General features: G+C 41.1%; 2 protein-coding genes across 3 annotated transcripts in view; both read left to right on the top strand.

Moving 5' to 3' along the window:
• sycp1 (synaptonemal complex protein 1) lies at nucleotides 1–15754 on the top strand. Its single transcript, XM_036936834.1, has 35 exons — nucleotides 1–116; nucleotides 454–583; nucleotides 676–760; nucleotides 1016–1059; nucleotides 6391–6555; nucleotides 6676–6743; nucleotides 6829–6902; nucleotides 7015–7073; nucleotides 7215–7281; nucleotides 7407–7480; nucleotides 7632–7740; nucleotides 9525–9619; nucleotides 9817–10001; nucleotides 10102–10169; nucleotides 10328–10389; nucleotides 10508–10624; nucleotides 10744–10848; nucleotides 10981–11084; nucleotides 11181–11298; nucleotides 11400–11470; nucleotides 11582–11663; nucleotides 12222–12284; nucleotides 12364–12426; nucleotides 12534–12596; nucleotides 12680–12796; nucleotides 12875–12985; nucleotides 13088–13180; nucleotides 13287–13361; nucleotides 13450–13527; nucleotides 13629–13808; nucleotides 13941–14015; nucleotides 14161–14229; nucleotides 14368–14475; nucleotides 14679–14768; nucleotides 14964–15754. Exons 2-35 carry the CDS (start codon nucleotides 455–457, stop codon nucleotides 15102–15104), a joined length of 3207 nt encoding a protein of 1068 aa, XP_036792729.1. The 5' UTR covers nucleotides 1–116; nucleotide 454; the 3' UTR covers nucleotides 15105–15754.
• Nucleotides 15755–16636: 882 nt separating this feature from the next.
• Nucleotides 16637–24887, top strand: part of jazf1b (JAZF zinc finger 1b) — a 60683-nt gene continuing 52432 nt past the window's right edge. Inside the window, exon 1 of one of the 2 annotated variants that reach the window (XM_036936822.1) lies at nucleotides 16637–17219. In XM_036936822.1, the coding sequence (XP_036792717.1) occupies nucleotides 17105–17219 (115 nt within the window). In that variant the 5' untranslated portion in view covers nucleotides 16637–17104. The remainder of the gene's footprint in view (nucleotides 17220–24887) is intronic. The other variant, XM_036936813.1, reaches the window with a different exon arrangement.

Genomic DNA, 24887 nt, shown 5'->3' with positions numbered 1-24887 from the left:
CACGCGCCCCTTTAAATGAGATCTGCGCGTGCCTCCAGTTGAACTCAGCCGTTGAATTTCAACTCAAAAACCGTTGGCTGTCTTTTTCACCTCCAAGTACCGTGCTATTAGCTAACGTAAGCAAATAATTCACAATTAGCTAGATATTAATTCGCGTAATATATTAGGGAAATATATTTCGTTTTCTTGTAAATGTGGCCAGTCTCCGACCGCAACATTTATTTTTCTAGTAACGTTAGCTAACGTTGCCAGCATAGCAGTAACAGTAACGTTAGCTAGCTAAAATTAGCTAGATGTTTGCTGTTTTGACGAAATTTCAGTTTGCTAACTAAGGTTTTATGAAGAAAAAATTGCCAAAGCCCCATGCTTGCTACTTTACTAAATGTCAATAGCGTATTGTTGTCAATTAGCTACTATAGCTAGCTAACATTAACGTTACCATTTCGTTTTCAGGATGGAGAGAGGATTCAACTTCAAGCTGTTGGTGCCTCCTAGAGTCAACCCAATCCCAGGACAGGTTTCTACCGTCAAACCACAAGAAATAGTGGAGGATGGGGGATGTTTCATGCAAACTTTGCAGCAGGTACCTCAGCTTTATGTTTTGTTTGAATTAAAATTGTTTGGTATTTTGTCAATATGAATGACTTTACACTGATGTGCTACTTCAATTCTTAGGGTTATAATAAATGTTTGGACAAAGAATCAAACATACCGTTTCCCTCTATGAATATGGTTGTGCCAACAAAACCCACCAGATCAGGTATTTTATTACCATATGCATTATAATTGTACAAATTCATATGGAACTTTAATTTCAGAAATCCCTTTTTTTTTTACATTTAGGGCTGGTTTGTCAAACCCAGATACTCCATTGAAGGTGTTTTTAGTCCAGGAAATAGGGATAGGCTAAACCGGTCCCTACAGTTTTGTGCAAAATGTATATATTCTGAATCATGAGTTGCACATGCATCTCGAGTTAGAATTATTTTCTCATAGATTTTCTCTCCCCCAAAAGATGTATTCAAGATGAAAGTTGTGCCACCAATGGAAAATGAAGAAGTAAGTAAACTTAGTTTGGTGTGAACACAGATGAAAACATAATAGTATGTGATGTGACTTGGAGCTGGTGGGACGTGGGGGAATAAAACTGCTATAGAGAGCAGATGGGGATGTTTGCTTTGCCCCTTGATTCCTGAAGTTTCCCTATACATTCACCTGTTTATATTACACCAATGAGTATCAACAAGAGTGGGTCTTTAGAAAACAACTTGGGATGTTCCAAACATTAATTTCTGAAAAGCCGTGGTCACATCAACTTTAGCACGCCACAATATTAGAGGTTGACCGAGTATGATTTTTCAACGCCAATACCGATTATTGGAGGACCAAAAAAGCTGATACCGATTAATAGGTTGATTTTTAAAATGTATTTGTAATAATGACAATTACAACAATACTGAATGAACACTTTTTAAAACTTAATATAATACATCAATAATATCAATTTAGCCTCAAATAAATAATGAAACATGTTAAATTTGGTTTAAATAATGCAAAAACAAAGTGTTGGAGAAGAAAGTAAAAGTGCAATATGTGCCATGTACGAAAGCTAACGTTTAAGTTCCTTGCTCAGAACATGAGAACATGAAAGCTGGTTGTTCCTTCTAACATGAGTCTTCAATATTCCCAGGTAAGAAGTTTTAGGTTGTAGTTATTATAGGAATTATAGGACTATTTCTCTATACCATTTTGTATTTTATATATTTTTGGATGTTCTTATAGGCACTTTAGAATTGCCAGTGTAACAGTATAGCTTCCGTACCTCTCCTCGCTCCTACCTGGGCTCAAACCAGGAACACAACGACAACAGCCACCCTCGAAGCAGTGTTACTCATGCAGAGCAAGGGGAACAACTACTCCCAAGTCTCAGAGCGAGTGACGTTTGAAACGCTATTAGCGCTAACCATTTCACATCACATCGTTACACCAGCCTAATCTCGGGAGTTGATAGGCTTGAAGTCATAAACAGCAGAGCTGCTGGAAAAACGCACAAAAGTGCTGTTTGAATGAATGCTTATGAGCCTGTTGGTGCCTACCATCACTCAGTCAGACTGCTCTATCAAATCATAGACTTAATTATAATATATTAACACACAGAAATACGAGCCGTAGGTCATTAATATGGTCAAATCTGGAAACTATCTGTTACGTTCTGACCTTTATTTCCTTTGTTTTGTCTTTATTTAGTATGATCAGGGCGTGAGTTGGGGTGGGCAGTCTATGTTTGGTTTCTGTTTCGGCCTAGTATGGTTCTCAATCAGAGGCAGGTGTCGTTAGTTGTCTCTGATTGAGAATCATACTTAGGTAGCCTGGGTTTCACTGTTGGTTTGTGGGTGTTTGTTTCCGTGTCAGTGTTTGTCGCCACACGGTACCGTTTCAGGTTTTGTTTCTTCACGCTTTCTTTGATTAAAGTTAGGGACACCTACCACGCTGCATCTTGGTCCGATCCTTACTCCTCTTCAGACGAAGAGGAAATATGCCGTTACACTATCATCTCGAAAACAAGACGTTTATTCTTTCAGTGAAATATGGAACCGCTCCGTATTTTATCTAACGGGTGGCATCCATCAGTCTAAATATTCCTGTTACATTGCACAACCTTCAATATTATGTCATAATTACGTAAAATTCTGGCAAATTAGTTCACAAAGAGCCAGGCAGCCCAAACTGTTGCATATACCCTGACTCTGCGTGCAATGAACGCAAGAGAAGTGACACAATTTCACCTGGTTAATATTGCCTGCTAACCTGGATTTATTTTAGCTAAATATGGAGGTTTAAAAATATAAACTTCTGTGTATTGATTTTAAGAAAGGCATTGGTGTTTATGGTTAGGTACACGTTGGAGCAATGACAGTCCTTTTTCGCGAATGTGCACTGTATCGATTATATGCAATGCAGGATATGCTAGATGAACTAGTAATATCATCAACCATGTGTAGTTATAACTAGTGATTATGATTGATAAAGTATAATGCTAGCTAGCAACTTACCTTGGCTTCTTACTGCATTCGCGTAACAGGCGGGCTCCTCGTGAGGCAGGTGGTTAGAGTGTTGGACTAGTTAACCGTAAGGTCGCAAGATTGAATCCCTGAGCTGACAAGGTAAAAATCTGTCGTTCTGCCCCTGAACAAGGCAGTTAAACCATTGTTCCTAGGCCGTCATTGAAAATAAGAATGTGTTCTTAACTGACTTGCCTAGTTAAATAAAGATTGAATAAAGGTGTAAAAAAAAAAAAATCTGCCAAATCAGCGTCCAAAATGACAAATTTCCGATTGTTATGAAAACTTGAAATTGGCCCTAATTAATCGGCCATTCCGATTAATCGGTCGACCTCTACACAATATACAGTGCATTCGGAAAGCATTCAGACCCCTTCCACTTTTCCACATTTTGTTACGTTACAGCCTTTTTTATTTTTGTATTTTTTATTTCACCTTTAACCAGGTAGGCTAGTTGAGAACAAGTTCTCATTTGCAACTGCGCCCTGGCCAAGATAAAGCATAGCAGTGTGAACAGACAACACAGAGTTACACATGGAGTAAACAATTAACAAGTCAATAACACAGTAGAAAAAAGTCTATAAGTCTATATACATTGTGTGCAAAAGGCATGAGGAGGTAGGCAAATAATTACAATTTTGCAGATTAACACTGAAGTGATAAATAAATGATCAGATGGTCATGTACAGATATTGGTGTGCAAAAGAGCAGAAAAGTAAATAAATAAAACAGTATGGGGATGAGGTAGGTAAAAATGGGTGGGCTATTTACCGATAGACTATGTACAGCTGCAGCGATGTATTAAATAACGTTTTCCTCATCAATCTCCACACAATACCGCAAAATGACAAAGCGAAAACAGGTTTTTATATTTTTTTGCAAATTTATTAAGAATTCAAAACTGAAATACCTTATTTACATAAGTATTAAGAACCTTTGCTATGAGACTCGAAATTGAGATCAGGTGCATCCTGTTTACATTGATCATCCTTGAGATGTTTCTACAACTTGATTGGACTCCAGATGTGGTAAATTCAATTGATTGGACATGATTTTGAAAGGCACACACCTGTCTATATAAGGTCCCACAGTTGACAGTGCATGTCAGAACAAAAACCATACCATGAGGTCAAAGGAATTGTCCATAGAGCTCCGAGACAGGATTGTGTCGAGGCACAGATCTGGGGAAGGGACCAAAACCTATCTGCAGCATTGAAGGTCCCCAAGAACACAGTGGCCTCCATCATTCTTAAATGGAAGACATTTGGAACAACCAAGACTCTTCCCAGAGCTGGGCGCCCGACCAAACTGAGCAATCGGGGGAGAAGGGCATTGATCAGGGAGGTGACCAAGAACCCGATGGTCACTCTGACAGAGCTCTAGAGTTCCTCTGTGTTGATAGGAGAACCTTCCAGAAGGACAACCATCTCTGCAGCACTCCACCGATCAGGCCTTTATGGTAGAGTGGCCAGACGGAAGTCACTCCTCAGTAAAAGGCACATGATGGCCCACTTGGAGTTTTCCAAAATGCGCCTGAAGAACTTTCAGACCTTGAGAAACAAGATTATCTGGTCTGATGAAGCCAAGATTAAATGTTTTGGCCTCAATGCCAAGCGTCACGTCTGGAGGGAACCTGGCACCATCCCTACGGTGAAGCATGGTGGTTGCAGCATCATGCTGTGGCAATGTTTTTCAGGGGCAGGGACTGGGAGACTAGTCAGGATCAAGGGAAAGATGAACAGAGCAATGTACAGAGAGATCCATGATGAAAACCTGCTCCAGAGCGCTCAGGACCTCAGACTGGGGCGAAGGTTCACCTTCCAACAGGACAATAACCCTAAACACACGGCCAAGACAACTCATGAGTGGCTTTGGGACAAGTCTCTGAATGTCCTTGAGTGGCCCAGCCAGAGCGCGGACTTGAACCCATTCAAACATTTCTGGAGAGACCTGAAAATACCTGTGCAGCGACGCTCCCCATCCAACCTGACCAATCTTGAGATTATCTGCAGAGAAGAATTGGAGGAACTCCCCAAATACAGGTGTGCCAAGCTTGTAGAGTCATACCCACGAAGACGCTAAGCAGTAATCGTTGCCAAAGATGCTTCAACAAAGTAAAGGGTCTGAATACTTATGTACAGATTTGCATTTTTAATACATTTGCAAACATTTCTACAAACCTGTTTTTGCTTTGTCATAATGGGGTATCGTGTGTAGATAGATGAGGGAATAAGAATAAAAATACATTTTAGAATAAGGCTGTAAGGTAACAAAATGTGGAAAAAGCCAAGGGGTCTGAATACTTTCTGAATGCACTGGAAGCCTAGATCAGAGGTATTCGAAGTCAGAGTCATGGGGGAATTGGAGTAGGGTCCCCCCAATTAAAATAATAATAATAATTTTGGGAGGAACAAAAAATGAGTACAAATTATTGTATGGGACAACATACAAACATTTTTTGGGAAAGATACATTGATAAGAAATATGAACATTTAATGAATTTAAGGTTGTTTGTTGATGTAAACATTGAAATTGACTGATTTTAAGGTTGTGTCATCAGATTTGGGGAGGGATGGGATCACCAGAAATTCTGGCTAAAGATATGGGGTCCCTTCTGAAAGAGTTTGCGTACCACTGGCCTAGATAGATAACACATTGTACAACTCACCAGCAAGCCAATATTAGTTGAGTGTTGATCTCTGGTGGACAGACTACAGAAACATAAATGGTACCGTAGGTCTGTCATGATACAACTGGTTGCGGGAGATGGTGAGCAGCATTATTTCCGGTCCTTGGGTTTTTTGTCACCGGTTATTTGGAAAAATCAAGATTTGGTGTGGTGTGTCGAATTTCGGAAGGGGAGGGGACATTTGACCCATAGACTTACCCGTAACTTGCAAAGAGAGAGGGTAGAGCTCCTCGTTCTCTCAACACTTCTTTACCCAGAACTTAATCGAGCATCTGATCAATTACGCAAGACTTTAGTTCTGGGTTAACCGAGATTAGTCGCATGTGAGCAAATTAGCCTTTATCTCAATTTAGCCTTTATCTCAATTCTCAGGAGCATTAGTTTTACATAATAGGCTGTGATTCAGAGGAGACTGGAGGAAATAGCTATAGGAGGACGGGCTCATTGTAAAGACTGGAATGGAATAAATGGAACGTATCAAACATATGGAAACCACATGTTTGACGCTGTTCCATTGATTTCATTCCAGCCATTACAATGAGCCTGTCCTCCTATAGCTTATCCCACCAGCCTCCGCTGATGTGATTATGCATAGATTATGCTGTAGAGTTCTGACATGTGTTTTCTAAATCTTCTTAGACCAATTGCAAACCCAGTCAGCTGTATTCAAAACTGTTTGAAGAAGTTCAGAAAGTAAAGTATTGGAAAGTCAAAGTGGACTCAGAGGCAGTGCAAAAAGACAGGAAGCTGCAAGAAAACAAAAGAACAATTGAAACCCAACGTAAAGCCATTCAGGAATTGCAGGTATGTACCTGTAAATGTACAAATGTGCCTATTGAAAAGACAGAGTAAAAATGCTAAAGTCCTTTAAAAAAAAAAGTATTATTATTATATATCCTATTTTTCCTTTTCTTTATGTTTTAGTTCGGAAATGAAAGCCTCAGCATAAAACTAGAGGATCAGATCAGTGAGAATGATGATCTGCAGAACAAGTATGTATTTGATTATAACATGATACTGTCACTATAGATTGTATCATCATTCTGTTTTTTTCTGTAATGTTTATTTTTCCAACAGAAACAATGCAACACGGAACCTATGTAATATACTAAAGGATACGTTTGAAAGATCAGCTGAGAAAATCCATCTATGTGAGTAAAACATGCCGACTACTCAGCCTAAGTGTACATACTAGTTGCCTGAATGCGAAATGATGACATTTTGTGGTCTACGTTGTCCTCAAACCAACCTATGTTCTCTTAGTTGAATCTGAAAGAGAGGAAACCCATCACTTGTTCATGGAAAACAGTGAAACTATTCAGGTAAACGTTATAATTTTCTGTTCTTTTGATTAAAATAACATAATTGATTTGTTATCTTCATTAATACACCATGTATGGCGTCAGTTATATGATGCTAGTGAAGAAGAATATTTGTTAAAACATTTTTATTCATTGTTATAGAGGATGAATGCTGCCTTTGAAAGCCTACGTATTCAAGCAGAAACTGACCGCCTTGAAATGCTGAAAGGTATATATACTTGAAATATATCATCATCAATGCACTTGTATTGTGTTGTTGTGAACATAACACTCGGCACTTTACACAGTATATAAAAAGAGAACAATAACGCCAATGATGTGAATATTTTACAGTTAAAGAGGATTTGGAAGAATTTGCCGTTTTAAAGGAGAAGTTTGAGAAAGAATTCAGTATGAAAGAAGAAGAGGTTGGTCTGACTGAACATGAGTAGAGTAATGGACACCCTCTGAGTGGTTTTTAAAACACATTTTCGGTAACCTATTGTTGTCACAAACAATATGAACAGTATTTGGCGTTGTGTATGTAGACTATATGGAAACTGAAAATGTCTCTTACAGGTTGTGATACTTCAGATGAAAATGAAGGACAAAGAAAAAGAACTTCAGGCAATCCTGCTCAACCTCCATGAAACCCGAGAGAGTTGCAAACGGTTACAACAGGCAGCACGTAAGATGGGCACTTTTTGTTCATTGATTAGGCCTAGGTCTTAAGCCCTATTTGGACAGGACTAGTATTACTAGAGACGTTGATTATGTAATTACCCCAGCATGTGCATTATTCCAGAGGATGATTTGCGTAGGATGTTTTTCCAAACAGCCTCCTATAATTCTTTTTTTTTCTTCATTCAAGGTGTGAAAATATTTAAAGGTCATGTCAAGATAGTAGGCTACATTGATAACTTGTGCTTGGCTGCCAACATGTGTAGGTGCCCTCATAATATTTAAATTGAGGAAGTGTGATCAAAATCATTATTTTAGAGATCCACGGTAAAAGTTCCTCCTAATAAAAATGCCCCGCATCCTGCTGATATGAGTTGCTGAACAGTAGACCTATTTGCACTTGAGATGCGTTTATGGATGAGAAAGTGAACTTGCCTTGTCCAACAAAGTTAACCTCAGTGGATCGGGGATGCTTTGTGTTCTATTGATCTACTGCCTACTACATCAACAGCCAGGGTTTCTTTAAAGAGACAATCAGCAGTTGAAACACTAACAATGCCTTCTCCCGCCCCTGTTTTGGTAAAAAAGCTTAGGGATGGGGTTGACCACTCTCAAATCCATAGACAGAACAATGGATGCTTAGTCTGGGCATCCATGATATCAACATTATAGTTGTAATCATGTTTTTAGGCTATGTAGTGTTTGTTTACATTTACATTCTTTACAAACAAAGTAAAACAAGCTTATATTTTTGTTTTTGATGTGGTACGACAGTAGAACTAAGCTCATGAGTCATTTATAAATTATATTCTTCAAGAATCAATGGCTACATATCAATAATTCACAAATCTCAAAATGGATGTAGCAAATGCAGATTGCCCCTTTTTAATAAGCTTATAACTGCAATACTTTTTTATTGCGTATTTAGGCTTAATTAAACTGATGCATTTGACAATGTTCAACTTCAGTTCACTGGCACAAAAGGTATAAACAAAAGTATTCACTTTGAAAGTTGATAAAGGCAGTTATATGAAATATACACTGTACAAAAGTATGTGGGCAACTTTACCCTCCCTCCCCCGTTCACAAAGCGAGGTCCATACAGAAATGGTTTGTTGAGATCGATGTGGAAGAACTTGACTGGCCTGCACAGAGCCTTGACTTCAACCCCATTGAGCAACTTTGGGATGCATTGGAACGCCGAATGCGAGCCAGGCCTAATTGCCCAACCTCACTTACTCTTGTGGCTGAATGGAAGCAAGTCCCTGCAGCAATGTTCCAACCACTAGTAGAAAGCCTTCCCAGAAAAGTAGAGGCTTTTATAGCAGCAAAGGGTGGGATCAGCTACATATTAATGCCCATGATTTTGGAATGTGGTGTTTGACGTGCAGGTGTCCACATATTTGATGTGCAGCACTTTGTTTTAAGCTTCAATTGATCAAATCAGTTCTATGTTTTCTTGCTCAAACTGCAAGCAATACCTGTCAAACTCTAATGTCACGGAAAACACAGTGATGTCGATAAGAACAAGAGTCGTAATATCAGAGGACCTTGGTTATTCTGGCTGGAATTGTTACTCTCCTGCCATGGCAGATTCAGGACTAAAATTACAGATGTGGTGTTTTGTTCTTGTACACAATTACATTACGCTCAGTAAAATGAATTCCATTCGAATAGGTCTTGGTGAACTTTTAAATCCATTTCATGCATTTTACTGGAAGTGAAACTTCCTTACTCCTGTATAATATCATATTTTACGACAAGAACATAACATCTTATTTCCTTTGACAGAACAACACCAGGAAGCCCTTCAACGTTCCAAACAAGAACAAGAATCTCTGTTAGAAAGTCTGCAAAATGCAGAACAGCTCAATGAAGAATGTGAGGTTAGTATGTTGTTTTGTACTCCAATATGCTATTAAAAAGTATATTTAAAACGCAAGTTATGCAGTTCATCATGTATAATCCAAGGAGGCATATGTTTGTCATTTTACATTCTAAGTTGTTATATATCTTCATGTGGCTGTGGACAGTACATAATGGGACAATGGAAAATGTGCATTGTTACTTTAAATCTCTATAGGAAAGTAGAAAAGCTATTGCTACAGCATTAGAGAGCAACAAAGAGGAGAATGCAAAGGTTATTGCCAAGAAAGACTCAAGCTTGGAAGAGCTCAACAAAATAAAAGATCAACAAGCAGACAAGCTTGTACAGATTCAGGCCACAGCCCAGGAATTTCAGACATCATTAACAGTTGAGATACAGAGGTGGGAAATTAATAGAGGTACTATTTTGTCCCCTGTTTGGTGAACCCCAAAATGGTAATCAAGATTCTTATATTACTTTGAATGTTAACTTGTTTCTCAGGGCAAAAGAACTTGAACTGAAGCTTACGGCAGTCACAGAGGAACTTGACAGGAAAAACCTTGAATTAGGTAAAGTATTGCTCGGCTTCGCCTCGTACTTGCGACTGTGCTAAAAAAAAAGTGTATCACACACCCTTTCGTGTTACAATTGCATTATTTTTTCGAACATTGACATTTGTTTTTAGCTTGTATGCAACCAGAGATTTAATATAAGTTTTGTTTTCTAGGAGAGATCAAAGAACAGAAAGAAAAGAAAGACAGACAGCTACAAATCCTTGAAGATGAATTGGTAAAGATTATATGTCCCCTATGTTTTGTGAACTCAAATTGGCACTTCCCTCATAACTGTCATGTCTAGTCCATGGTGAGGTTAATGAAAGAGCAATTATTTTACTCTTACCTTTTAGGATGTCAAAAATAAATCCATACAGTCACTAGAGGAAACAATTAAAGTTGTGGAGGCCAGAACATCAGAACTCACCACAGAGCTTGAGGGGAAACATGCTGAAATTCACCAAGTTAAGGTGAGATGATGTTTAGATGATTGTTGTGTAGATACATTTATAGTGCTACTTATTCAGAAGGATATTGTTTGCATAAATCTTATTATCTTTTAATATTGGAATATGTTGTACCCTTCTAGAATAAAGTGGAAACCATGTCTGTTGAAAACATTTTACTGGAAAAGGCTCTTGGAAATGCTGAAACGATGCAAAACGACTTGAAAGAAAAAGCCAATATGACTGAGGTTTCATTCTATTAATTATATTTTCCTTGCACAATATTGGCAATGCATATTTGTGTTTACATGTTTTGTTTGACACCTGTATGTACATAGATGAGTCCAGGAAAGAAATTGTTAATATGTTGTATCCCACAGAGGAAAATAAAAGAGATTGAGGGGCAGTTATCTGCTGCAATGAGAAGAGATGAAAAATCCATCAAGGAGAAAGAGAATCTAAAGACAGACATTGTACAGCATGAGTGAGTCCTTGGATGTTCAAGTATAAAGTATTCAATAACCTGAGGGATAGTTTTCCTCCATGTCTCTGTAAATGCTGAATGTGAATTATTCTCCAGGGTGAAGTATAAGGAGCTATTAGCAAGTTTCAATCAGCTGCAGCTTGAGAAGAAGACTATTCTGGAGCAGATTCAGAATGAATCCTCAGAGGCAAACATTCTGGTAGCACAACTTAAGGTCTGTATGAATTGAACATGTGATGCTGTCTGTATAGAATAATGGAGCAGTTTGCTGATAATTCATTCTTGTGTTGTAATGGGAATATTCTTGTCATTCAGGAGAGTGAGGCAAAAGAGATGAAGATGAAGAAGGAAATTGAAAGACTCCAAGAAGAAAACCACCAATTACGGTCAGTTAGAGTTAATTGTTTATAAATCTTTAGTAATGATAGTCATTATACAATGCTGCATGCAGCAACATTCGTTTTTTTTCTTCAAAATCATTCACCTTTTTCCTGTAGAGAGGAATTGAAATCCTTAAATGCCAAAGTTGAAGAGCAAGGCCAAGACACTGAGAATCTGCAGAAGAAACTTGAAGAAAGTGTAAGCAAATCAACTGTCTATGAGGTTGGAATAATATTGTGAAAATTATGATAATGCCCCTTTAGTGTAAAAGCAGTTTGAAATGACCACCTGAAATTTCTGCATGTTTTGGTGGAATGGAGTTTTGGCCTGCCTGATGTCATCACCATGTGGTAAATTAGTTATTAGACCAATAAGAAAGAGTGTTCCAAACCTCTCTGCCAATAACAATAATAGTTTTCAGTTTCCCCCTCCCTACTCAAACCACTCCCAGATAGTCCTAGCAAAATTCTTGCTTGAGAAATTGCTATTTGCTAAGAAGTTATTTTTATTTTTTACTATTTTATTTAAAACAATCACAGTAAGGTGCTTAATTGTTACCCAGAAAATATTTGATATTGAGATAAAATGTCTGTATTGGAACTTTCAACATGATGTCAGTTTAACACTGTTTTTAAAAAATATTATATGGCCGAGTAAATGTCCAAATCTAAATGCACGTCTGTTTTATTCTATATTCACACTGATGAGTGATAGTAAATAAAGTTCACTATTTTCTGTTTGACTTCATGTCTGTAGTGTGGAGATCTGCAGGCTGAGCTCTCAAAGAAAGATAAACAAATGAAAGCAGTGGAGTCAAAGGTGATTATCAAAGTCATGTCTACACTTTGATTATTTTTTCTTGAATTATCTTATCAAACACTTTGCTTTTTCTCTATAGCTGTCCAACCTGAAGATAAAATTAGAGAGTAAAACTAAAATCCAGGACGAATACCAAAAAGAGGTTTGTGTTGACAAAAAAATCGATTATAAAATGACAAATGAATTATACAATAATATAAACTGTTCAGCTTTCTATAACCTGTTTTTCATTTACTTGTTTGTTCTCAGAACAAAACTTTGAAGAAACAAATTGCAATTGAGACTGCAAAATCCAGTGAACTTGAAAATGAGGTACCGCGTTGCTTTAAATGGTAATTTACAAGTGCAAAATTGTAGTTCAGTTGTGATGCAACTTGGTTTTTCATCCATCACAGATAAACAAATTGAAAGAGGAGTCAGAAAATGTTCAACGATCAAATGAAGAGGAATGTAAAAATTTGCTTGATGACCTTGAAACCAAAGCAACATCTGAGGCAGAGCTTCAGAAAAAGGTGCTTATTGGAAGTTAATAATATGGTACATTCTGGTAGATGTGGCAACATACTTGCTGCACATATTGATCCCTGCAGGTGAAAAAGCTACATCTTACAGCAACAGATGCCATCAAGAGTAAGGAAGATACTGAAATCAAATGTCAGAACAAGATAGCAGACATGGTTGCCTTGATGGAAAAGCACAAGGTAAAGTTATCTTTAGGTCAATATCCACCGCTGTCATCTTGCATGTTGTTTTAAATGTTATCCATGTGTGTTTGTTAACATTTAGTTCTCTGTTGGTATCAGAACCAGTATGACAAAATGGTTGACGAGAAAGATGCAGAGCTTGATGAGAAGAAGAGGAAAGACATGGAGGCAACTGCTAATAGAACATCACTGGTATGCTACAATATAGTAGAGAAATACACATGAGATTGGATTAACTGGGAGCATTTCAGTAGTGTTATACCTCTGCTTCTTGGATATTTTTCTGATTTTTCCTCAGGAATTGGTGCTGTCACAGCAGAACATTGAGAATGACCGTTTGAAGGAACAACTAAAGAAAGAAATGAACGAGAGGGTAAGTGGTCATGTCCCATGCTGACAAAGCTGTGTCAAGTGACAAATGTTGTCTCTTTACTCAGTCATGATGTAATGTTGTGTTGTAGGAAAGCTTACTACAAGAGATTACAGCCCTGAAAAAAGAAAAGAAAATGAGCAGGCAACTGGAGACACAGGATGAACAGGTAGTTATTCAGATATCAGAGCATAACAACAGTTTTTGTTGTTTAAAAGTGTCTGACAAAAATTGTTATTTTACATTTACATTTTTATATTTACAAATTAGCTGCCTGAGCCAAAGTCCAAAGAAGTTAGGTGTTCTGAAACCCCCAAAGTATACTTCTCCGCCAAGATGCCTATGTTCCGTTTGGCAAAGGAAAGTCAGAGAAAGACAAAAACTCTGAAAGCCTCTGTAACCCCATCCCAAACCTCAGAGAAAATAGTTGTATTGACTCCAAACATTAATGTAAGTGATCATGAACTTCTTAAAAATGATTGTGTTCGGGTCAAACATTTTCTGAAATGTTTCTCCACTATATCCATGTGCATCATCACTGTATAATACCTTAGATGAACTGATAGTGTTGATGTGTCAAAGGAAATGGAAAACGAAGCCCCAAAAACTCCATCTTGGAGCTCCATGACTAGAGTTGCAGCAACACCACGAATTAAGGTATTGGAATTGGTTGATTATTTTGTATGTTGTATTCATAATGCATAAGTTAGGCTATTCAATAATAAAGGATCTGTATGTTGTATGATCACCGTAGAATTGATTAGATGAACTGACATGGTACTGTATGTTTGATGCGTCAAAGGAAACCGAAGCTCTCAGAACTCCATCTTGGAGCTCCACCAATATAGTTAGTGCAACACCACGGATTAAGGTATTGGAGTATGTTGATAAACATAAAAAAAAAATCTAAGATTCATTAACTGTGTTTTCATTTATTGACTGAGCCATTCCCCCAGAGGATTCTCTCCATCCTATTTCTTTGTGAGTGATTGAGTGATTTTCTCCACAGTCTTACAGAATCAGAACTCCTCCCTCCACTGGGAAGTCTGTGCCCTGGGGGATGAGCACCCTGGAGCTTGACCCCAAGTCTGACAGCTCGGAACATAATGATTTATTGGTAAATAATGCTTCAAGATCTAATGAACACACTGCTTGAACTTGGATAGACTTAAAACATTGGATTTGTTCAAACTCAGGATGTATTATCATAACTCTATATGCAAGCTGTATGGTGTGCACATGCACATTTAATTGTGGAAATCATTTTGCTTTACATATCACTTCTTCTAACTTGGGTCTTTCTGGTTCGTATAATGGCAGAGCATTGCAGTTGCAACTGATCCATTCAAGAGCCGCCTGCAGTCAAGTGTCCCAGCAGCACAGAATCAGAAAGTGGACATATTCAGGAAGGTAGAATGAGCCAGCCTTACATTAACACCAAATACTTGACTTACTTGGCAGTACACCCTCTGTATTATGAAATAAGTTGTGAAATACCATATTGTATGGTATAGTCTATACTCTGCAACTTCTAAAATATAGTCTGTAACTTAAAGGTAGTTAATGCTGTGATGTCCAGGTCAGTATTAGTCTGTAATGTTTCAGATCCAGAGCCCTGCCATTCAGAAATCACCTGGGAGTACTTTAAAGCTCGCCGCAATGAAAAGGATGCGGGATGCTGGTTGGACATCTGTCACTGGTGCTGAAAAGAAGAAGAAAAAAACAGTTGAAAAGATCTTTGCATAAAAAGCAAGTGCTGTGCTTTTCAAGATAGACCGTTTTCTGTGTGTCTGACAAATCTGAAAACAGTCTGCTATTTTCATTATACCACTGCTCTCAAGTTCATTCATGTCTATAGTTGTCTGATGCTGGGAAAGCTGTTGACCGAAATAGGAATTTCAAATGCAAGTCAAACGAATTTGAAATGAACCAAGTATGTTATATTGTTTTGTTGTTACTGTTTAGCAACTTACTCACATTATTCATGGAAGAATATGTCAAATGCTTGTTGTTTTGAGCAAACTTGCCTCCTTTGACTCCATTCAACATGAATAAGTTCATGTTTTCATGAAATTGTATTTATTTGTTTGTAACATTGTTTTTGCTTGTGTGGTTTTAATGAACCTATACACTATATATACAAATGGATGTGGACCCTCCTTCAAATGAGTGGATTTGGCTACTGCCGAGTGCTGAAGCGCGTAAAAATCGCCTGTCCTCGTTTGCAACACTCACTACCGAGTTACAAACTGCCTCTGGAAGCAACTTCAGCACAATAACTTTTCGTCGGGAGCTTCATGAAATGGGTTTCCATTGCCAAGCAGCCTCACACAAGCCTAAGATCACCAAACGCAATGCAGTCAGATGGACAAATCTGGGTTTGGTGGATGCCAGGAGAATGCTACCTGCCTGAATGCATAGTTTGGTGGAGGAGGAATAATGGTCTGGGGCTGTTTTTCATGGTTCGGGCTAGGCCCCTTAGTTCCAATGAAGGGAAATCTTAATGCTACAGCATACAATGACATTCTAGACCAGTCTGTGCTTCCAACATGGTGGCAACAGTTTGGGGAAGGCCCTTTCCAGTTTCAGCAGGACAATGCCCCTGTGCACAAAGCGAGGTCCATGCAGAAATTATTTGTCAAGATCGGTGTGGAAGAACATGACTGGCCTGCACAGAGCCCTGACCTCAACCCCATTGAACACCTTTTGGATAAATTGGAATGCCGACTGTGAGCCAGACCTAATCGCCCAACGTCAGTGTCTGACCTCACATGCTCTTGTGGCTGAATGGAAGTAAATCCCTGCAGCAATGTTCCTACATCTAGTGGAAAGACTTCCCAGAAGAGTGAAGGCTGTTATAGCAGCAAAAGGGGGACCAAATCCATATAAATGTCCATCATTTTATAATGAGATGTTCCACGAGCAGGTTTCATATTGTTATTTATATTGCTACCAAATAAAATGATGCTTCAATTTGTTAGTCATTTATTTGTATTTACTCAGATGGTAATATTATCCCTCTGACTAATACACTCGTTTTAAACCTTTTAATGTGACTCCCTAATTAGGATCCCAGGGGAAACAATGACCAAAAGTAAGGTTCTTACTACCCTATCACATAATTCAAACAAGTATGGTGTGTTTTTGAAATGTGTTGCCTACTGTTCTGGTCTACAATTCACAATATTGCAACGTAATACGTCAAGTATATTCGTGACGTTGATTATAAAGTGAGTGACCTAAGGGGTGCTCAAACGCAATGATATTGTCACTGTCCCTATTTTTTTTTTATTGTATTTTTTAATTTAACTAGGTATGTCGGTTAAGAACGTTTTATTATTTGCAATGACTGACTAGGAACCATAGGTTAACTTTTCCTAGGGGCAGAAAGGGGATATTTGTACCTTGTCAGCTCGAGAATTCGATCTAGCAACCTTTTGATTACTAGTCCAGTAGCGCTCTAAATACTACCTGCCGCCCACTAGCCGCAATCAAGTGCTAGTCGAAACTAGGAAACTCGGAAATGTTCGACTTGCTAACTGGTTGTAGTTATTCACGTGCCGCGTTCAACAAATGAGCAGATCGAAATTTCCGAGTTTCCTAGTTCCGACTAGCACGTGAACATAGCCCCTCTGCCCTTTCTCGCTCCACTCTCCCACCCCATGCTTATGCTCCAGCTGCTAGCTGGTGTCTGTAGCTGACTCCCCTCACTGGCACACATATTCAATGTACAGGTAGCTTAGACCATGACAGGCATCGCCGCTGCCTCCTTCTTCTCTAACATTTGTAGGTTCGGTGGTTGCGGACTCCACTTCGAATCGTTGGCCGAACTCATCGTGCACATTGAGGATAACCACATCGGTAAGCATTGAACGAACCAAACAAACAGTCAATCTGTGCTCATTCCACTTCTGCAATTGCCCTGGCTAGGGCTAGCTCGAACCAGTTAGCTAACTATAGCTACTTCCTGCGTCTGACAGCGGTGTTGTTAGGTGTGGTATTGATGGGACGTTTGTCTTTAGATTTTGTTTACTTACTGTCACGTTATAGCATTGCAATATATAGCTACAAACTGCACGATTGGGAACCATCTCGTACTTCGGGAGCGCCAGTTGGTCAATGCATTCAACGTTTACGCACGGAACCGTGTTGAGCTATTGCTCACTCTAACATGGCATTTGCAGCCCTGTCTGTTTGCAGCACCAGGCCTAGGCAAGCTACGTTGCAAACACTTGCTAGATACTGCAACTAGCAGCGCAATGATAGAACGAACAGTGGTGAAAAAAATACTGATTTGTTATACTTAAGTAAAAGTAAAGATGCATTAGTAGAAATTGACTCAAGTAAAAGTGAGTGATCCAGTAAAATACTACTTGAGTAAAAGCATTTGGTTTTATGTATACTTATTAAGTATCAAGAGTAAACATAAATCATTTAAAAATCCTTATATTAAGCAAACCAGACGGCACCATTTTCTTGTTTTTTATTTATTTACGGCTAGCAAGGGGCACATTCTAACACTCAGACGTAATTTACTAACGAATAATGTGTATTTAGGGAGTTCGCCAGATCAAAGGCAGTAGGGATGACCAAATATGTTATTTTGATAAGTGCGTACATGTTTCTGGCCTGCTAAGCATTCAAAAGGTATCAAGTACTTTTGGGTGTCAGGGAAAATGTATGGAGTAAAAATTAAATTTTCTTTAGGAATGTAAGGAAGTAAAAGTTGTCACAAATATAAATAATAAAGTACAGATACCCCCAAAATCTACTTAAGTAACACTTTAAAGTATTTTTACTTGAGTACTTTACACCACTGAGAACGAACCACTGTTGACAACTTGAGTAGCTTTAAATAAACCTAATTGAAGATCAAGCTCCTTGGTAACTAGTTAGTTTGTTGACAATTACTGTTTTTACACTTCTAACGGTGCCTTCCTTGTTACTATGAGATTACAATGGCCATGGGGCTCAGATCACAGTGCAATATAAGTTTAGTTACAATGTTATACTCATGCATTATAATTGCATTCAGAATGTGTGAGTCTCTCGCTCTCACACAAACTGCTAGAGTATGCAGTTGTGCAGCAGACAGTAGAGGAGTACAGAACAGTGAAGGTGAATGTTAGTCACCCTGGGAGACGCGTGGGCGTGAGTCTTGTGCTGCACAGAGTTACTGAATATTGATGAACCTGGATGTGGGTCACACCAAGCCCCCACCTCTTCTCACTCACACATGATGTTGTCCCTCAAGGGTCACAGTAACAGAAGATCCTCCCATATTGATTAAGCTTCTATCACTGTGAACATGATGCCTGTCTCTGATCAGCTGGCAACCATTCCTAAAGACTCCAACCAACCACTGCATTCAGTCAGGCCTGACAGGATTCTGGCTCAAGATAAAGGCAGTCTGTCTTGTTGGCTTTTTAGCTCCATGACATCACCCCAGTCCAGAATGATAAACAATCTGTTCCAAAATCAATTGTATCCCTTGGCTGAACCCCAGACAGAGCCCCTTGACACACAGAGAACCCCAGACAGAGCCCCTTGACACACAGAGAACCCCAGACAGAGCCCCTTGACACACAGAGAACCCCAGACAGAGCCCCTTGACACACAGAGAACCCCAGACAGAGCCCCTTGACACACAGAGAACCCCACACAGAGCCCCTTGACACACAGAGAACCCCACACAGAGAACCCCAGACAGAGCCCCTTGACACACAGAGAACCCCAGACAGAGCCCCTTGACCAGTCCAAAACCATGAGATGCAGTGCATTCGGAAAGTATTCAGGGCCCTTGAATTATTCCACATTTTGTTACGTTAAAGCCTTATTCTAAAAATTATTAAGTTGTTTTTTCCCCTCATCAATCTAATCAATTTTTACAAATGTATTAAAAACAAAAAAACAGAAACATCACATTTACATAAGTCTTCGGACCCTTTACGCAGTACTTTGTTGAATCACCTTTGGCAGCGATTACAACCTCGAGTCTTCTTGGGTATGACACTATAAGCTTGACACACCTGCATTTGTGTAGTTTCTCCCATTCTTCTCTCCAGATCCTCTCAAGCTGTGTCAGGTTGGATGGGGAGCGTTGCTGCACAGCCATCTCCAGAGATGTTTGATCAGGTTCAAGTCCAGGCTCTGTCTGGGCCACTCAAGGACATTCAGAGACTTGTCCCGAAGCCACTCCTGCGTTGTCTTGGATGTGTGCTTAGGGTCATTGTCCTATTGGAAGGTGAACCTTCACCCCAGTCTGAGAACCTGCTTGAGAGCACTCAGGACTTCATCAAGGATCTCTGTACTTTTCTCTGTTTGTCTTTGGGCTCCCAAGTGGTGCAGCGGTCAAAGGCACTGCATTCTCAGTGCAAGAGGCGTAGTCCCTGGGTCGAATCCAGGCTGCATCACATCCGCCCGTGATTGGGAGTCCCACAGGGCAGCGCACAATTGGCCCAGCGTCGTCAAGGTTTGGCAGGGGTAGACCGTCATTGTAAATAAGATTTTGTTCTTAACTGACTTGCCTAGTTAAATAAAATACAAATAACATCTTTCCCTCAATCCTGACAAGTCTCCCAGTCCCTGCCTCTGAAAAATATCCCCACAGCATGATGCTGCCACCACGCTTCACTGTAGGGATGGTGCCAGGTTTCCTTCACGCTTGGCATTCAGGCCAAATAGTTCAATCTTGTTTCTCATGGTCAGTCTTTTAGGTGCCTTTTGGCAAACTCTAAGCGAGTTGTCATGTGCCTTTTACTGAGGAGTGACTTCCGTCTGGCCATTCTACCATAAAAGCCTGATCGGTAGAGTGCTGCAGAGATGGTTGTCCTTTTGGAAGGTTCTCCCATCTCCACAGAGGAACTATGGATCTCTGTCAGAGTCACGATTGGATTCTTTGTCACCTCCCTGACCAAGGCCCTTCTCCCCCGATTGCTCAGTTTGTCCGGGTGGCCAGCTCTAGGAAGAGTCTTGGTGGTTCCAAACTTCTTCCATTTAAGAATGATGGAGGCCACTGTGTTGTTGGGGACCTTCAATGCTGCAGATAGGTTTTGGACCTTCAATGCTGCAGATAGGTTTAGGTCCCTCCCTATAAATCTGTGCCTCGACACAATCCTGTCTCGGAGATCTATGGACAATTCCTTCAACCTCATGGCTGGTTTTTTACTCTGACATGCACTGTCAACTGCGGGACCTTTTATATTGACAGGTGTGTGCTTTTCCAATCCATGTCCAATCAATTTAATTTACCACATGTGGAGTCCAATCAAGTTGTAGAAAAATCTCAAGCATGATCAATGGAAACAGGAAGCACCTGAGCTCAATTTAAGTTCTCATAGCAGAGGGTCTGAATACTTACATAAATACGTTTTTTCAGTTTTTTATTTTGATTACATTTGCAAACATTTCTAAACCTGTTTTTGCTTTTTCATTATGTGGTATTGTGTGTAGATCGATGAGGAAAACATTTTAGAATAAGGCTGTAAAGTAACAGAATGTGGAAAAAGGGAAGGGGTCTGAATACTTTCAGAATGCACTGTAGGTTCATGGCTGCCACGCTACGTAAAATTAAACATGTCACTGGGTGGAATGCAGGGAGAAGTCCTGGCAGGGTTGTAATCATTGCACCATTTGCTACTTTTAGAGGACATCAGTTTAATGACTAGGTCTCTGTCTAGTTTGTTCCACCACATCCTTTATCACTTCCTTTATAAAAATGGCATTACCAAAAACTGTTGAGGGAACACTGAAATCCAAATTCAATATATTTGCATTAATGCTGTGTAGACTAGGCCATATCGTAATGCTGTGCAGACTAGCCCGTATCGTAATGCTGTGTAGACTAGCCCATATCGTAATGCTGTGTAGACTAGCCCATATCTTGTAGGCCTGTTATTTGTATGTGTGTATTTAAAAATGGATCAAATTGAGGGGGCACGTGCTTTAGTTTTACTGGTGTGTGTTCATTTTGCGTGGTGGGGTTTTCTCAGGATCAGTGGGGATTGGAGAGGAGCTGTATGGTGACGAGGCATGAGCACTACTTTTGACTGGAGCCCTATGGGTATCCAATGGGCCATGGTCAAAGTAGTGCTCTATAAAGGGAATAGGGTGCCTTTGGGATGTAGATAATGGACTGGCTGCATGGAGAGTGGATGGGTAATGAGAAATCCCCCTGTTCTCTCTGCTAGGCCTGGGAGGCTATAGGGCTGATCCCCCTGTTCTCTCTGATAGGTCTGGGAGGCTATAGGGCTGATCCCCCTGTTCTCTCTGATAGGTCTGGGAGGCTATAGGGCTGATCCCCCTGTTCTCTCTGATAGGTCTGGGAGGCTATAGGGCCAATCCCCCCTGTTCTCTCTGCTAGGCCTGGGAGGCTATAGGGCTGATCCCCCCCCCCCCCCCCCTGTTCTCTCTGCCAGGCCTGGGAGGCTATAGGGCTGACCCCCCTGTTCTCTCTGCTAGGCCTGGGAGGCTATAAGGCTGACCCCCCTGTTCTCTCTGCTAGGCCTGGGAGGCTATAGGGCTGACCCCCCTGTTCTCTCTGCTAGGCCTGGGAGGCTATAGGGCTGACCCCCCTGTTCTCTCTGCTAGGCCTGGGAGGCTATAGGGCCTATAGGGATAGGCTATAGGGATAGGCTACATGGGGCCTTCCCGTCAGTGTTCCTGCTGTGGTAGCCTAACATACCACTGTTTAGCCGTGATATGGCTGTAGCCTCCATGATGCTGTTTAGAATGTTGAATTTTGTACAATAACTCATTGTATTAGTAATGACACAGTCTAGGCCTAAACTATCTATTTCAGATGACATTTTAAATCCCATGCATTTCCCCAGTATTCATAGGGGTCCTAGTTTGATTGTTAAACATTCAAAATGTTTAGTTGTATTTATTCAGAAGCCTATATTAGTTTAGTTTGACTGTGTTGGTGCAGAGAGGGAGCAGATATTTACATTGAGTTAATCTGACCAACAGAGGGAGATGTGTCCACCGTCTGAGAGTGAGACAGCTGTGAAACTGCCTGCAACACTTCAGGTTGCCACAATGGGCTCCCAAATGGTGCAGAGGTCTAAGGCACTGCATCACAGTGTTAGAGCCGTCACTACAGACCCTAGTTCAGTTACAGGCTGTATCACAACCAGCCGTGATTGGGAGTCTCATAAGGCAGTGCACAATTGGCCCGGGTTAGGGTTTGGCCGGGGTAGTGGCCGGGGTAGGCCGTCATTGTAAATAAGAATTTGTTCTTAACTGACTTGCCTAGTTATGGTTCAAGATACACACAGTGAGACAGTTGGGGAATCTGCCTGCAACACTTCCGGTTGCCACAATACACAGTGACAGCTGGAATATGAGGGTCATTCCTAGACTACAACACCTGAGGAATTCCATACCACCAGGAAGCTGAAGGACATTCTAGATTGTAGATACTGAGCACTACACAGTCAAACTAGCCTCTCTTGAAAAGAGTTTAGAAAACATCCACTACATATGCTCCAGTTTTACACGTTGGCCTACATTATATCTGCAGGTTCTGACCCAATCAATCCACCATCCTAGGGATCCAGACTGCTAAAGTATGGAAGCCAACCTGGCCCAGCCTAAACAAAGGCTCTGGCCCAGCCCAATAGAATGACCTGGCCCAGCCCAAACAAAGGCTCTGGCCCAGCCCAAACAAAGGCTCTGGCCCAGTCCAATAGAAAGACCTGGCCCAGCCCCAGCTAGAGGTTGACACAGGAACAGAATTCCTGCAGGAACGGGATTGAAATTCTAGAGTCAAATTTGGGACAAGATGGTCAGTCCACAGGAAGTACAGGAATTTATTTTTAAACTGAGTTATTTTTGTGTTATAAGCAGTTTTAGGAGGCCACATCATTTTTGAACAGTAACACGATTTCTTCAGTCTTCAATCACTAATTAAAACATATAGAATTGGCCTTTATCTGCTAGGCAGGCAACGAAAAGTAGCTAGCTAACAGTGAACTAACTGCTCTCTCTTCTAATGAGCAGCCCAAAATGAGTCTGTTGCTATGGAAACTCACACATAGCAGAGTGCAGGGAGGGGACAGAGTGGAGCAGCTAACAGAGGAAGGTATTTCTACTCGTTAAAATGAGGACAGGAAGGGAGGGATTTTTATCAGGACAGAAAAGTTGTGGGGGTTATAGAACTGTTGCGGGATCGGGACTGTACGGGAAAACATTTGACAGGACAAGACGGCACAGGAATGCATTTTCACTCCCATGTCAACCTCTAGCCCCAGCCGCCCAGACCCAGCCCAGCCATAACCCCCAGCCCAGCCCAACCCTCAGTCCTAGCCCAGCCCAACCATAACCCCCAGCCCAACCCTCAGTCCTAGCCCAGCCATAACCCCCAGCCCAACCCTCAGTCCTAGCCCAGCCCAGCCATAACCTCCAGCCTAGCCCAACCCTCAGTCCTAGCCCAGCCCAACCCCCAGGCCCAACCCTCAGTCCTAGCCCAGCCCAGCCCAACCCTCAGTCCTAGCCCAGCCCAGCCCAACCCTCAGTCCTAGCCCAGCCATAACCCCCAGCCCAACCCTCAGTCCTAGCCCAGCCCAGCCATAACCCCCAGCCCAGCCCAACCCTCAGTCCTAGCCCAGCCCAACCCCCAGCCCAACCCTCAGTCCTAGCCCAGCCCCAGCCTTAACCCTAGCCCCCAGGCCCAACCCCCAGCCCTCAGACATAACCACAAGTGCCAGGCCCAGCCCAGTCGTGCCGAGCTCAGTCCGGCCCAGCCCGGTCTTTAATATCCTATATCCCTCCTTTAGCCCTCTGATTGTGTGCTGTGCATGTGTCCAAGGTGTTAGCCCAAGGAGGGGGGCTCCCAACACTTCCAACGACTTATTGGGGAATAACGAGCCAATTAGTACTGCCCAGAGTGGAAAAACTCCACAGCTCCCCTGCCTCTCAACACACACACACACACTGATCCCTCTCTTAGGTCTGCTGCCCTGTGCCCGCCTTCGCCTCACAGGAGTGCGAAATCTGCCGCATCCTGCCAAGCGGATTACAACGAGGGTGCTTGATTTGGCGTTTCTTCCTCCTCATCTGGTGGCCTGCTGCTCTCAAACACATTCTGCTGTATAATTAGGGAAGGGGCCTGGAAAACAAGCTCACAAGGCATTCTTGTCCACATATTTTCCTTCCATGTTCCAGCCGGGAGCCTCCTGTTTGGGGTTGTGAGCAGTAGGGGGCAGCGGTGGGTCGTTGATGAGAGGCCCCTGTGCTAAAACAGTGGGTGCTTATTTGTCCTATTTCAAGTGTGTATTATACAAATGTGTGATTTGGAAATGTGTTTTTGGCATATCCCAACTCCCCCTGAGACACCCCGCAGCTAGGGTCGGCCATTATCAACTGGAGCAATTTAGGGTTCAGTGCCTCGCTCAAGGGCACATCGACAGATTTTTACACTTGGTTGGCTCTGGAATTCGAACTAGCGACATTTCAGTTACTGGTCCAACACTCTAACCGCTAGGCTTCCTGCCACCCATTTGAAAGAGCTGTATGGATCAAGCATCT

This window comes from Oncorhynchus mykiss, chromosome 2 (assembly GCF_013265735.2).
Source record: "Oncorhynchus mykiss isolate Arlee chromosome 2, USDA_OmykA_1.1, whole genome shotgun sequence".
In the NCBI taxonomy this organism is placed as follows: domain Eukaryota; kingdom Metazoa; phylum Chordata; class Actinopteri; order Salmoniformes; family Salmonidae; genus Oncorhynchus; species Oncorhynchus mykiss.
This window is presented reverse-complemented; position numbering and strand designations above follow the sequence as displayed.

What these genes read in the sequence shown, in the direction of transcription:
- sycp1 (XM_036936834.1), top strand. Translation starts at nt 455, where the DNA reads ATGGAGAGAGGATTCAACTTCAAGCTGTTGGTGCCTCCTAGAGTCAAC. An exon ending in CCGCCTTGAAATGCTGAAAG is followed by an intron (nt 7,282 to 7,406) that starts GTATATATACTT and finishes AATATTTTACAG; the next exon opens with TTAAAGAGGATTTGGAAGAA. An exon ending in AAATCCTTGAAGATGAATTG is followed by an intron (nt 10,390 to 10,507) that starts GTAAAGATTATA and finishes CTTACCTTTTAG; the next exon opens with GATGTCAAAAATAAATCCAT.